The 16016-nt window shown below is 41.2% G+C and overlaps 1 protein-coding gene across 4 annotated transcripts in view; it reads left to right on the top strand.

Annotated features, from left to right (window-relative positions):
• Positions 1–16016, top strand: part of NTRK3 (neurotrophic receptor tyrosine kinase 3) — a 1833633-nt gene that overhangs the window by 863457 nt on the left and 954160 nt on the right. For all 4 annotated transcript variants that reach the window (XM_069624286.1, XM_069624285.1, XM_069624287.1 and 1 more), the window contains exon 11: positions 11846–11948. In XM_069624286.1, the coding sequence (XP_069480387.1) occupies positions 11846–11948 (103 nt within the window). The remainder of the gene's footprint in view (positions 1–11845; positions 11949–16016) is intronic.

Here is a 16016-nt window from a genome sequence, read left to right as displayed (position 1 = left end):
CCTGGTCACTCAAGATTGACATTGTGTTCATGATACCCGTTTTGAAATTCATCAGGAAGTTCATCATGGGTAGCATTCGTTCATTGTTTAATTCCTCAACACACCACCCTCCTCTCAGGCTATGTGGTTCATTTACCAGAAAGAGAGAAACATTAGAGCCCTTGTGAGGAACATTGTGCGATTCAGCCTGATCCTGGACACCCGTTGCAGGGGACAGTGATGGGACTCAGTGATGGGACTGCTGGTACAGCATCCAGACCAGATGTCGGGCGGGGAACCGCCATGCAACATGGACCATCGCTCACCCTGGGTACTTTTCTGGGTGTCTCTTGGGAACCTGCTGAAGCAGGTTTACGCAAGGAGGCCTGTCTACCTGTGGAGGTGATTGCCAGCTAAGCCAGCCTGATCTTCTCATTCAATCATATGACTTTTTGTAGGTAGGAATCCACACCCCCTCCTCCCTTTAGAACCGTGCAACACCCCCAGGTGTACCCTCTGCTAGTGCTGCTATGTTCTCCAGCAGAGGGATTTTTTCCTTATCCTTAACCTTTCTGACTTTCTTCATGCCCTGGGTAGCCAGGGGGGCTTGTGGTCGCTTTACGTTTCTCCATGATTGGCACCCCCTCAAACCACACTCACACAGTTACTCTCCTCCATCACTCCCGGAATGGCCTTAGTTTGCCAAATTGTAAAAAGGCCAAATAAAAATAAGACATATTAATAATCAGATACAAATATAATTTTAAAATCCAGATGAAAATAATTGATATGTGAGGATAAAATTAAAAAATTATGATGTTGGAATTACTAAAAATGTGTCAAAAGATTAAACAAGGGAGCGTCCTGCGATTAACTTGCAGAGCAGTCCTATCCATTTGCCACCTTGGATTGATGTAAACTGGATGGGCTTTTCAGCTTTATCGTGATTGCATCAAATGCCAAAGCATTGAATGCCTTAGCATCTAAAAAAAAGCAACGAAAAAAAAGCATCAATGCATTCTTTTTTTCTTCTTTTGTTTTAAATGGGGGTCCCCCTCAACCTCCGTTTATTTACCCCTTAAAACCCATTATACTTAAAATAAAACCTTCACCTTTGAAAAAAAAGCATTTAATGTTTTTTTTTTTTCGATGCAATGACTGGATACCGCTTTTCAAGGTAGCATTGGTGTGAATACATTAATCATGGCCCCAAATAGTCCAAATCCCAGATCCCAAGTCCACAGAGATTTGCCACAGTCCGCCCCAGTGTCACAATGCCCTTCTGGCCACCACCTGACCATTTCGGAACCTGCCAGGTTGTCCTTGGATGATTTTTGTTGTCTCCCGGTCTAGGCACTATTTGTGGTTCCTCAGGAGTTTCTTCTTTCACCCTTTCCCAATGGATATATTAAGAAGCTTAGTGACACATGGTGCCATTGTCTAAAGATCCTCCAGAATACTTATTACTTCCAATTACGTCATACTTAAGAAGCCCCAAAGCACCCCCCATGTCTCTGACCACCTCCTTGGATATATTGTCCACTTTGATGGTGATGCATTTGCACAGGTGTAAGTGGTTAAGATAGAACCGAAAGATGTTGATTCAGAGATAGTGGATTACGGCATTGCTTGGGAGTGTAACGTGTCATGTTTTAGTGTCATGTGGTCACTATCCATGTGGATGTTTATATACGATTGTCCCGCCTGAGTACTGCCCTGAGATGCATTAGTGCAGTAGTAGTTTAAGAAGAGAAATCGTTTTTTGTTTTTTTTTATCTTCTACTGTTTAACCCATACTTGTACATCCCTATGTGTCAACATGTTTCAATATTGCAATGCTTTATATGAAATTGCACAGTTGCGTTTGAATAAGGGGTACAGTTATTTCAGGGTACATACAATCATTCTACAAAACTAGTTGCTCACAGAGTAAATATCACTTGTTGAGCATAATGGAAAATTGAGATGAAGACCTGTTATTGGGTGTGTGGCAACTGGGGCCAAATTCCACCACCTGTGCTGCGGGTCCAGGGGGTGGTGTTGGGAAGATACCCATGTCACCCGCAGAACACCTGTGCCAGGAGGTATTGCCTTGTCACATTGATAAGATAATTAAAACTGGCTATTTAAATAACCTTTAAGGCACATACAGAATATTCCCACATATTTTAGTGGAGGTAATAAGGGCCTGCACGGGTGGCAAATAGTTCACATTTTACTAGTGTAAATGACACTGTAAACGGAATGTCAGCACAGGTTAAGATCTCAGGGAACAATCCATGAAGTGTCTGTCACCAAAGCAACAGCGCCTAGACCTGCCAAAGCAGAGCTATGGCTCATGATCGCATGTACAGCCTTGAAGGGACTCCAAGATGGAAAGTGGGCTTCAAATAGGCTTGATCAGGCAAGTGATTGGTACGGATAGTAGTCAATAACTGAATCTCAGGCAGGGGATCAGTTTGCTAACCCACACTTCAATCCCACACTTGTGAGACACATCATACACATAACGTAAGTCCAAAGAACACATTAGTGTTTGGAGAAGGAGAGTGCAAATGTTGAGGCACCCAGTGCCAGGAGAGCCTACAGATGGAGGAAAGGGTGGATCTTACACAGAGAAATCTAGTAGTTTAGTAAGTGAGAGTTAAGGAGGAGGCAATGACTGTAGGAGCAAAGGTGGTGGAAATAATACTTTCTGACGAGTCGAGGTCTAGAGGAAAAGGTGTTCAATATAGAAATGGGGAAGGAGGTGGTCAAGTGGACCAAAGGAGGAGGAGACGAATAGGGGGAAGGTGCAGAAAAGAAGAACACAAACCAATGTGGTCAAGAGAAGCAAGCGAGACGGACAAGGAGAAGGTGGTTGGTGTAACAAGAACAGATAAGGAGGAAGGCGAGACCTTAAACTCACCATATGTGTGGGACACCGGAAGTTAGAGAGAAGCAGGAGTTTGGAATCCACCGAAATAATGTACCAGAGTACTGAGAGGAGCACACACTCTGCACACCTACATGGAGTGATAGTGATGCATGAAGAAGTGCAAACACATGGGGCATCACAAAGGTCAATCGGGTTCTTCCTAAAAATAATGGGGAGAACATAGGACTATAGACAGGCCCCTTAAGTATGAGCCAAATACCTGTTATTGAGGAGGATAGCAAGAGTACACCCCTAAAAACAAGACCTTCGAGCCAGGGGAAGACCAGGGCCCAGTGGACCAGGTCTATTATTCCTAACATAGACTACCCCTTTGCTCTTGACCTCAGTTGCCCAGACTTTGTAACCTGAGGACACAAATCCTTTTTGCTGAAAAGCCTGGCACATGAAGACACTCATGAGGCTGATTTTAATGACGATACACCAAGTGACATGAGGACAAGAGCCTTACTTGGACTCACAACCGGAAGACTCATTGACCTGAGATTTGGTGACCCGCCTTTATCGCTAAAGATGGAGTGACAAGGGTAAGAGACCCAGAGAGAACGTTAAAATACTATGTTAAAATACCCTTGCTAATGTGCTGGAACTAGTCCTTTAGAAACAGATTACCCTAATTCAGGAAGTACATGGGAAGGAGAGACTGAAAGGAGTTTTGAGTGCTGAAGAACATGTCTATGCCTAAGAGACGATATCCACGTTATTTTCTGTCAGGAGCAGGGGAACAGAACCAAAGCACCACTGACTCTCCTCTGAGATGACAAACCCCTCTGAGTGAAAAAAAAAGTGATTGGGGGAAAGGAAAATCCCACTTGACAGCAGCCTCCAAGACCTTTAGCAGAAGGGACAAAAGTATAGATTAGTGTGTGTAGCGTTTACAGGTAAATCGTTTTTACGTAATTCAGTAGGCAATGCCACTAGTCCCTGAGAGCAGCAGGAGTACGTAGAGCATGAGGACCGTCTGGTCATCACTAGGTCACTGTCAGGTTACCCGCAAATGCAGATGGACCCCATGGCACAAGAATGCATAAGATCCACCAAGTGTCACAAGCAGGATGCATAAGATCCACCAAATGTCGCAAGCAGGGACGTCATTTCACATCGCGCAGCCCGACACCATGAGAAGTAATGTCATTTGACCCCACACTGATGAGACATCATTGGAATTGAAGGAACACAACCTTGCAACCCTTGACAAAACAGCAAGTGTCATCACAAAGCATCGTTCCTAAGTACACTACGAAAAGTATGGTTAGACTATCCCTGTAATATTATATCAATTTCATACAACAACGAATCACAATATGAATTGTTAATACCAGTGTGTATAGGCCCATATTAATTAATTACTCTGAATGCAAGCAGACGTTCAAGGCCAAATGATAGGGATGTGTTGTTATATAGAACTTACGCTTAAACGCTTTATATGGAGCAAATATACACACCATATCTGTGTTGGTACTCATTTATCAACCTCAGAAGGATGAAAGGCTCAGTTGGCCTTGCCAGGATTTGAATCTGCAACCTGCAGATCACACCCACACATTTCAGCAGCAAGAGCTCAACCTACTGAGCTATTTTACCAGACATAGCTCTTTACCCGCTGTAGTAAAATGAGCAATTACATGTCTGAACGTTCTCAAAGTCAGAAAACAAATTACTCTCTGTGGTGGATACTATTAAACTGGTAACTAGGATTTAACAGCAGCCAGTTCATCTGCAGGTCTGATGTAAAGTTGGCCACATGTCAAGCCTGCATGGATCTACTTTACAGGCTTCATAGGTTGTCAAAATACATACTGGTGGGATGGTTCATAACTGTGTATTAAAAAACTTATAGTATGACAGGGAAAGCAGCACACTCACACAGCATCCCATACTCTAGACACTCGTTACCTCATATATGCAAACAAACACCCTGAACATCATGCCATGGAGATGGGAAAGATAGACACATTAGAACAAAGCATTAATTGTGGAACAATGCAATCAAGGGCCACTTTATGAGCCATGGTCAAACATTGCTACACTGTAAACAAGCTTTAAGACGCAAGGATTTTGTTAAGTGACCGAGGACACCGATATGGAATGTCTTTTGATGATTGTAACAGAGACAACCGCAGGAAAAAAAAAACATGCTATAACTGCAACATGCGCAAAGCAAAATACATAGTCCGAAATAGATGTTTATTCTACTCTAAATGCATTTAGGAAGTTTGTGTCTGCTTTGTGAATTTGAGGTGTTTAAGAACAGAGCAAATCTGTGAATCACCCCCTGACGTTTGCCTGAAACAAACCTTTAATGAGTCTAGCAATTATTGTATAGAATTCCAGAAAGTCAAATGATTTTGTTATTCCTATTATTTCTTATTGAAGGTCACGGCTCAATTTGTTACACTTGTGGAACCCCCTGAACAAGACAGCCAGCCAGTCCAGGAACAAAGAACCACATGGCGCTGGCTACATCCCAGGAGCTTTAATGTATATAACTTTTTTTAGAGGAAACAGGGGAGACCACAGTGGTAGCAAGGAAAACTTAAGGAGTCGCAGGTCCGACCCTTGGTAAACCCCAAATAGCATCCCTGGTGCCCTGATCACAAGACCACTAGAGCAGGGTAACCACCTACAGAAGCCAAGAAGTGAAGTTCCAATGGAAGTGCCAAGAAGATGATAAAAAAAGTATGATGATGGAAGTCCTTAAAGGTTAGCAGGGTGGAACAGGAGTCGCATGAAGGTCCAGGTGTAGAAACAATGATCTGGGTTTGCAATTAATTGTGCCGGCACCAAAATGGTGAAGATTAGATAAACATAGGAAGCTCACATTCGTTTCAGGAACGTTGAGGAGCACAGACACCTCTGAGGAAAGGACCATTCATGAATGCTGGGTATTTTATTTATTTATTTATTGTTTATTTACACAGTGCTTATACACTGGTGAGTGCTTCAAAGCGCTTCATTGCGGGAAGGGAACATAGGAATACAGTAATCATTTTTAGGCCTTGAAGTTTCTGAAGGATCTAACAGAAAAACTAGCATACTAGAGCAGGACAGAGGAACTAACTAGTCTCAGTACATTTAGGAACATGCATGCATACAGACAGAGGTGCGAGGAAGGTGGGTGGGGGTAAGATACAAGTCCAGTACAGCAAGGACGTCGGTTAAGATTAGTGAGGTGGCCCCGCTCATGGAGCGTAGGCTGAAAGTGCAGTAATGCTGAAAATAGCACAGTGGCACAGAGGCAAGTACAAAAGACTGGCCGGGCAGCCTGGGACCTAAACAGCTCTGGACCAGGCAACCAGTCAGTAACAACTGAACAGAAATAGGGAGGAGAAGGACGGCGTGGAGAAAAAGAGCAGTGGTTATTAATGCAGAGAGAGAGAGAGAGAGAGAGAGAGAGCGAAGAGGAATGTCTTGAGGAGTGTACGGAACTTAAGGTGCTCCGGCTCAAGACAGAGAGAGGAAGGGAGGCTGTTCCAGGGAGAGGCACCTGCAGAGGATAGAGATCTACCTCCAAATCTCTGTTTGTGAAAGCAGCTCACCCACAGAGAGTTGGAGGAGGACAAGTGCAGGACTCTAGAGGGAGAGTGTTTAGGAAGAGAGCATTGTGGATAGTGTGGGCCCCGACCACAGAAAGCCTTGTAGATTATGCAGAGCGTCTTTAACTTGATCTTTGCAGCCACAGGGAGCCAGTGGAGGGATTTTAGCACCGAAGTGAGGTGCTCACTGTGCTTGAGGCCAAGGATAAGTCTTGATGTTCTATTCTGGATGAGTTGTAGAGGGCAGAGAGTAGAGGTAGGAAGATTGAGAAAGAGACTGTTGCAATTGCCCAGCCTAGACAGAACCAGGGCTCTCTCGGTGGTGAGCCTCTGGGGGAAAGTGAGAAAGTATAGAATACCTCTGAGTAGGTGAAGTTGGTAGTGGGACTTTTTTGAGATGTGTGAAGAGAAGGAGAGTGGAGTAGAAGATGAACCCTAGATTTCTTGCCTCATTTTTAGGTGAGGGCACAGGACCAAGGGAGGCCGGCCAGTGTGAGAGTGGGAAAGTGGAAGCCGGGGTCCCAATAAGTACAATCTCTGTCTTACTGGCATTCAGGCAGAGATTTTTAATACCACACCAAGACTGAATTGCAGATAGACTGTCAGGGAGGAAGAGGCATAGGGTAGCCTGAAAGAGAGCTGCGTGTCAACTGCATAACACTGAAAGTTAGAGATAAAGGTAGAGATCCTGTGGGCCAAGGGGGCCATGTAGATATTGAAGAGGTAGTGTAGATCCCTGGGGGACACCACAAGCAGAGAGATTTATAGAGGAGAGAAAGGACCCAAGTTCCACTTGGGAGGGATGGTCAGAGAGAAAGGAGGCGAGCCACAACAGGGTCTGCTCTGTGAAGCTCAGGGTATCATGGAGATGGGTGATCAGGATGTTGTGGTTTACCATATTAGAAGCCTAGAGAAATCGAGAAGAATGAGGCCAGAGGGAGTGTTAGAGTCAAGATTTGAGAGGAGGTTTTCACGGGTGTTCAGAAGAGCAGTATCCATGCCGCTGGATGCTCTAAATCCAGGCTGATGGCCATGGAGACAACCAGCAGATTCAGTGTGGAGGGTAAGTTGAGTGATAGCCAATTTCTCCAAGAGTTTGCTGGAACAGATAGGTCAGCGGAGGGTTCTTTGAACAAAGGTTTTATTGTAGTTTATCGCCTTATGATTAGCCTCCACTCTTGAAGGCCGCACAGCATGCGCCGTTTCCATTGACACCTTTCGAAGCACCGATGCCTGACACCTTAATTTTTATATTTGTGTAAACTCTCCAGGCCAATTCAAAATCTTGTAGTAATAAACTATGAATAACCTTGTAAGATTGCCTGGTCTGCATACAATGTGTGTGCATTTGTAGTAATAGAAGTACAGTGGCAAACATATTACTTCTAAAGCAAAAACAAAGTTTTATTCAGCTAAAAGCTAATAACATTTCTCATGCACATTGGCCATTAAGAGATAGGGGAGAGACAGATATATCAGTCATAATAGAACCAATCAATGATCTATTTTTTTTTTTTATTAAAGGAAAAAGGCTGTCAGGGTTTTGATTTATAAAATGGTAAACACATGTTGAAAGTTGTGAGATTAAGGTATTTTAAGTTATAAGTACTCAGACCAAATTAATTTAGCTAGTGAAAAGCCCCACTCACTACACATTAAAACTCAAATCACAACACACAACACATATGCAAGCCTAAAAGTATTTAACACATTGATGCAATTTACTTCAGACTAAAATAGTGTTATGAAATAATGTTATATAATTTTCATGAGTTATTTAACTAACTAAAACACTTTCCTTAAAGTGGAATCAGTTATTTCAGTGGATTCAGTCCATTATTAGGTAGATGCAATGTGTACATATTTATAGTATTGGAAACACAGTAACACGCTTCAGTATTTAAAATACAATGTGATTCTAAAATCAAAAGGAACATTTATTTTACAAACAATTTAGTATAATGCATATAATCTTATCTACAGAAATGCATTTTTTTGTTCAGTTTTAGTTTTAAAGGTTAAATATTCTGGCACAAATTATCAGAATATATATACAAAGGATCCAAAAATAAGCAAAACCAAATACAATGACTATCTTTGGGAACGTTTCTCACTGGCTTGTATGGAATCCTATGTGTTCAATTTGAAATTATATCAATTTATTTCAAACACAAATAACCTGGGCTATAAAGTGACAGAGACAAAAAATGTTGTTCATGATCATTTATGGATGGGTAACATAAAGCACCCAGCAATCAGTTTCTTTTTAAAATGTTATAATTTATCTACTATAACCTTGCTTTACTAAAATATGTAATCTTGCTTTGCAAATTTGATGGATATGTACAGTTTTCAAGTTTGGTTTGCTGATATATATTTGAGAAGGTTTTTTAGATGTAATTACAAATGAGATTTTTTTGTACTCATCATTGTTCTAAACAAAACCTTTTGTTTGGTGAAAATGGTCATTTGGATTGCTGAGTACTAGAGGAATGTGTGTTTGTGTGTGTGCGTGTGTGCGTGCATGCGTGTGTGTGTGTTGAATTGACTTCAGCCCCATCAGGAGTGCAGGGATGAGTGGAGGCTAAAATGCACACTCAGCACTCATACTTCTACATACCAAGAGCCAACAAAATCATAAAGTTAAGACAGACACAGTAAAGAGATATACCTCCTTTGCCTTTGTGGTAATGAGGGTCAATGGCAGTCGAGCTGGTTCCAAGATTCGCAGGCAAGTCAATATGATGCAAAGGCTCAAAGGTCCCTGTTCAGGGAACATCAAAGTTGGGTTGATTAACTCTCTGGAGCAGCGATGAAGAAGCTGTAGTTTAGGACAGTGTCTCAAACAAGGAAAGGCAGCAGTATTTGGTGGTTTGAGCCAATGCAACAACACGCTTTAGCTGGCGTGACGCGATGGTGAACAGGGTGGACCAGCAGATGGCAGTTCGGAGTACAATGGTCACCAAGTGGCAGTTTAGAACGGTCTTACTAGATAGCTGGACGTTGAGACATGCTTGAATGGATCAGCATGCGTCATCATCAAAAACAGGAATCTTGGATGGTATGCCATCCACGTGCTGTGAGCCCCACTCCTGGGCCTTAAGGGCCAATGTCACTCCATTCGCTGTACTCCCAAACACAGGGTAGGCTGGCACACACCTTCTGGGGACCTACAACACAGTGACATCCTAGGCAACAGGGTGTCTTGCAGATAGGCATTCTTATGGTCCAGCAGCAGGGTTCATCTGCAATGGTCCCTTGGGATGGTTAGGAGACAAAACTGGTCTCTGTTTTGTTAACACCTGCCTCCTCCACCTCTCAACTGGAGGACTTTAGAAAGGACTGCCCTCTCAGCAGGTCCTGCAAAATCTTCTCAAATGATGATCCAAACATGTTTTAAGATGATTTAAAGAATTTGTGGGAGACCCCTTCTTTTATAGGCAAAAGTCCCTGGGTGATTGGACTAAAGATATCTTGTTTTGGGTGTCCAATCCCTGCTCTCGGTCTCTCTTCTTGTTCTGTGTGGACTTTGTCCTTATGATGTCACACCCAATGTGCTTTGCTCCAGAGGAAGGAGAGGAAAGGGAAAGAGAGGCATAGAGAATCAAGATGGCAGCACGCTCTCAAAACTGTACACAATTCCTATCTGGCTTCCCTAAAACAGCCCCTTCTACTTCTCCATAGGATCAAAGTCCTTTAGTGATGCTGTCTCCTGGAGTGAGTTTGGCTCTCTGTGAATGGGTGCACCTCTGGTTTCTGTTGCCAGGCCAGCGTCCTGTGGAGTGGCTTTCCATGGGGCAAAAGGAACAATGAGAAGCAATCCCTCCAGGCTACATTCCTGCTAGTATGGAAGGGTCCGTCCTGTCAGGGGGAATACACATAGCCCTTGCACAACTGAACTGGGCCCACAGGGCTCAGACATGTGCAATATTAATATAATGTAGCTGCAGTGATCATAGGTAGAGCCAGGCATCATGCATTAAGCCATGCAGAGATGTATTCCTACAGTTTATTCAGCCATCATCAGGCTACTTATGGTCATTATAGTGTTGGTACAAAGGTGCACATCTTAAATGCACCACCTGTGCTGCAGAGACTTGTCTGTGATCTCTGAACCTCCTCTGTGTCACAGAAAGAGAGGGCTCTGTAAATCAGGATGCTGATACAGCAGGTCACGGATAACACTAAGCTTTTAGCATTGAGAATATGGAAGGGGAATCTGAGGAGCAGATTGCCCTATCAGAGATAGAATTACCTGAATAATTTTATTATGTAATAGAAATAAAAAAAAAGAGAGGGCTTTCACACCATTGCCAGATGGCATCAGAGTTTCAACATAGGTTTGAGTGTGTGTGTACGTGTGGAAGGTGTGTTGAGGTTGACTGAGGATTTGAAACAGAGACACACATTCCAGCATCACATTAATAAGGTTGATGCCCATCAATCTTTGAAATGTATGGACGGTTGTGGCCAGGCATGCTATTACATTAGTATAAACAATAGAAGAGTAAATCCACTAGCAAAGATGGCACTGGAAACACACTGACAGCCTGGAAAAGAGAAGACAATTACATTATGAACAGCTTCAAATAAACTATGAAGCAAATTGGTATCTTGTGTGAATAAATGGTGTAGACAATCAGTAATCAGCTGTGTAACTAATACTATTAATACTATTAATACTAATACTGGAAGAAATGTTCCACACAGACGTTATTGCTCTGGATACCAAATGCATTATTAATCAGTACAAGTTTGCCAATCCCCCTTCCAAGTGGCAGTGACACATGTCATCGCCGGAGGGCAGTGCACCGCAAGGAGCCACAATATCACCAAGCTGGAAACAAAAAAAAATGCTAGAGAAAAAACAGGAAACACGCTTTTCCCTGCTCTGACCCAGTCAATAGAAATATAAAGCAGACATTGAGTATAAAGCTACCCCTCCCTCTGGTGTCCAGGCCTTGCATCACCTCTAACATAATTGCAGATGTGGAATAAATGCTGCACTCAGCCTAGATGGCCCTGTTACATTAAAACATGTTAAAATGTATTTTTTAATATTTCATAATACACAATAGACAGTTTGCAACAACTCAACATAAATTCACATACACATAACATTTAACATAGCATTTTGCTCAAGGAGCGGGGTGCTGAACTGCAAAAATACACTTTGCACAGTTCTATGAATCAGGGTTTGAGTCGGCAGTGCAAAGTCACTTTTGAGCAGTGCAAAGTCACTTTGAACCGTACAAAAATGTCCATGAATAGGGGCCTATATATTTCCCAGTCAGAGAAAGTAGATTCATATAATCTAAACTTAAGTTTAACACTGAACTAATTGCACTATAACAAATTATGCCTGACCTATATTGTATCTTTTTAATTCTTTCAGGTATCGATAGCTGTTGGACTTGCAGCCTTTGCTTGTGTCCTCTTGGTGGTGCTTTTCATAGTGATTAATAAATATGGCAGACGGTCGAAGTTTGGGATGAAAGGTAGGAAACATTTTGTACGTGTATAAAACATGCTGACACATTCATGAAATGTTTTTATTTTTAATTAGCAGATAAACCAAAATGTAATTACATTTGCCCTCTTCTACCAGCAAATAGTTAATAAAACATGGTTAACTCTGATGTATGCCATCTGTAGCAAAGTCTTGGTGGCACATATAGAAAGTGTTAGTGCAGAGTGTGTGTGTGTGTGTGTGTGGGTGTGTGTGAGGGGGGTTAAGGTGCCTAGTACAGACAGTCAAATCTTAACAGTCTCTGGTAAAATGAATTATCTATAAGTTATTTCTACAGCCATAAAATGACAGTTTCACATTTCGGTTATCACCATTTCTACTAGAACTCTGTTTGATTGCCGAAGGTCTGAGTCAGCATGGTCGCTTTAACTTTCACATTACTGTTATTTGGGATGATTGTTTCATTGTGTGCTTCCATGTTAACCACTTTTCGGTTTCTTTTTGTGCTCTAATGTTAAGATCACTGTGTTCTAACTTGTGATTACTCGAGTCATGTAGCAATTTAGAAAGAAATACATGTTGAGCGAGATTGTTGTACCAGTGGGTAATAACACCAAATTGGCCTTGCTGTGCCCGAACAGTGACATTGGACTCTGAGTTCAGACTTACATGTCAGAGTGTAGAGATACATGACAAGAAATCTGTTGACCTATGCAACAACAAAAAAGTGTTGACGTTCCTCTTTTACTCGTATTGAGGTAACAAGTTCCAAAGATTGTTCTGGCACATAGAATGGAACCCCACTATGTTTTAATACGGCATGACTAGAGCACCTTTGGGCGCAGTCTGGATAAATGGATGGGAACAGAGTGAGAGCATAGATAATGGGAAAAGAGCAGAGTGTCAGGACCAATGCCTGTGCCAGGATTGCTTGCTGAACTCTTCCTTGTGCTCTGTTATTGGTGGGATCAGACAGCAATGAGATATTAGGTCCACATTCAATATGTCATATTTGAAATAAAGCAGCTCCTCATGTTGAACTGGCTTACAGTCCACACATAATGATAACGTTATATGAAAAAGAAACGCAATTCTTCATCAAATTCACACATATCCTCCAAAAGAGCTTGATATGAACTGTCTTATAGCATGGTGACAGGAGGGAGGAAAGCAGCAGGAACCCATATTGTATGTCTGATGCCTAGACGTGTTATAGGAGTTTGTATGGCTGCATTAAACCTCAATTTTCTCATAGCATACTGAGCCATGCATATGTGAATTTGGGTGTTTTTATTTGAACCAAAACGTAAACTTGTGAGTAGAGAAAATGTGATTGAGACAGACACTGACCACTGTTTCCATCCATCACTGATTATGCAGTATAAACAAACATTCTGTTTTCAAGGGAACATTCAATATTTCAAATAAACACATCGAATGTAACACTGCCACGACAGAGATATTCATGGAGATCACTTGTGAAATATTGTCCATGCTAAAAGATCAGTCTATATGATCTAATGCTGCAAAGGAAAGAGCTTAGGATATATTCCACACATGCCTAATTTTCAAAAGTGTGCATGGGAATTTACAAAATATGCTGAAAATAGCAAAAGGTAGGCCTTTTCTAACTTCAAATATCATTGTTGTTCTAGAAGAATTAATGGTTTAATTTAGATAGTTAAGATCCTACGATTAAGTTCTGAACGTGTATACATAAATTGAAATGAATGAAAATGTGTTCCATTGTATTTAGTATTTTAGATAGGAATGAGTATGAAACAAAATAAATTGATAATCTGGATAAAGGAAAAACTCCTTTTCAGTCTAATGAAAAGTTTTGTTTTGGCCTATGTGTTAAGCCTTTCGGTTATTTTGGGAACAAGATCTTAGTTACATTTTGTTAAATATCTGTTATTTAAATCGTTTGATGTATTTTGAATCAATATGTTTATCTTCTTGTATGTGCTTAAGATTTATATTTTATCCAAATGCACAATACATTTTTTTTTTAAGATTGCATTCTACGCCATCAACAGACATATCCAAAAGGCATTTTGTCCTTCCATCCAAACATTGTATTGTGATACACAAGATATGTTTTGCAACTTAAGAACAGAAAGCTTGTAAACATAACTTTATTTCTTGATCCCCAAAGAGCATTGGGGATACACGGTTTTTAATAGTTGTAATATACTAATGACAATAAGGATTGTTTTCTGCAATTGCAAGACTCATATAGATGTTTTTATTCAATCATTCACATCAAATACATTTATATTCAGTGCAAAGCAACGTAATAGTGTCTGCTCCAATCAGTGTGCCCTATCCACCAAAGTCTGGTAAATCCAGATTTCCACATTGACAGTTCAAAGCACATTGAAAACTGTCTTATAGGACACATGTCCAGGGTTATTTTGAAAGACGGGAGGCAATGAATAGAGGGATTACCAAAATTGTGCATTAAAAGAAATAACATTTGTATAAACTGGAGTGAAATAAGGATGAGAACTAGGATATTGACATTGAAGAAAAAAAAAAGAGTAAACTACCTGCAAGAGGCTTGCATGTGCCTGCACATTTCTGTGTCTATATCAGAAAGGGCAATGTTTGCAAACACATTGGTTAATCTCCATAGAACGTAACATGAAAATATACTTCTAATAACCTACCAAAGGGATTGGGGAACACATACATGCAAAGTCAATTGAAAATGTCTATGGGAAGGTGTGAAGAATCAACAGTTAGTGTACCTCTGGAAGGCATGGAGGGTCTTATGGGAGAACACAGTGCTCTTTCAAATGCATCATGAATATGCTGCAGGTATGAAATCTGTAGTTCCCATTAAAATGCATCAAATAATTCTCACAGTACTGACCAATGTTTCTTTAACGTCTATTACTTAAGTAGACTTGCCATTTTTCTTGCAGCCAGCTCATCTACTATTTAGAAGACTGGAGATAAGTCTGTTGATATGGCTTATGTTCATAGGAATGATGTCCTGGGCAGAGTAAATACACGTTGCTCATCAAGAGCTGGTTGTATTCTTTTCAGGAGTTTTCAGTTGCATTGGCTTACATTGATTATCTTTGTGTAACATGTGTTTCATGGCGAGTGATTATTATTAAATGCAGTGATGATTTGTGATTTGTTATGGAGGAATAATTTCTCCAGCCAAAATAAATGAGGAATTAGGAAGTATATGTTTTATTACATGAACACATGTGGGCCTGGTGATCTTCAAACTAACGTTGTGTACCTCTAATAAGCACTTGATAATAGGGGTGCCCCATCCTATTCACTGTAGAGTTTCCAGTGGCACTGGGTTAATGATGTCAACTACAGAAATTCCCCCTGAGGGGAAAGGTAGGGTATTAGTGATGTGTTTATGACAACAAGTTCTTGAAAAAAAAGATTTTATATATATATATATATATCTATAGATATAGATATATATATATATAGATATATAGATATAGTTATAGTTTTATTTTGATATTATATGATATCATTTCACCTTTTTGAAACCTGAACTGCTTGTGGCATTTTAAGCATACTACAAAAAATAAAAGAATGCCAGGAATCGCTGCCTGTCATATTGGTCTTTCTGAGTCATTTAGGATGTTTGCAAAGACATACTCTGAGGACATGAAATGTAAAATGGTCTGTATTTCTGTTGGCCTAACTGCATATGACTAGGAAAAAGGGTGCAAGCCAGTAGTACCTGGGTCTTGAGTGTCAATATGCTTTATGTGGGTTTGGGGGAAACATGTGGGAGTATGTTGCTTGGAGTGGAAAGCCAAAGGCTGGCTGCCCTCTGATCTCTGGTCCAGGTCCCCTCCCCGCCAGTTGCACACCTGTACTTCCCCCTGGCAATCCTTGCACTTGGGGACTGTTTCTGTACCCCTACAGCCCCTTCTAGCACTTGACACCCGTTGTCTGCACTTAACCCCTGCACTTGCCGCCTGCTGGCCGCACTTTTATTTATTATTTACTGGCTTTATTTATTTTACTGTTATCCCATGTACTGCACTTCCCCATCACCTGTCTCCTCACACTTTCTCCCTTTCCCCCCTACCCTGCACTTGTGCAAACT

This window comes from Ambystoma mexicanum, chromosome 11 (genome assembly GCF_040938575.1).
Source record: "Ambystoma mexicanum isolate Mex_15411 chromosome 11, UKY_AmexF1_1, whole genome shotgun sequence".
Taxonomy (NCBI): Eukaryota; Metazoa; Chordata; class Amphibia; order Caudata; family Ambystomatidae; genus Ambystoma; species Ambystoma mexicanum.
The sequence above is the reverse complement of the archived record's forward strand: the minus strand, read 5'-3'. Positions and strand labels throughout refer to the sequence as shown.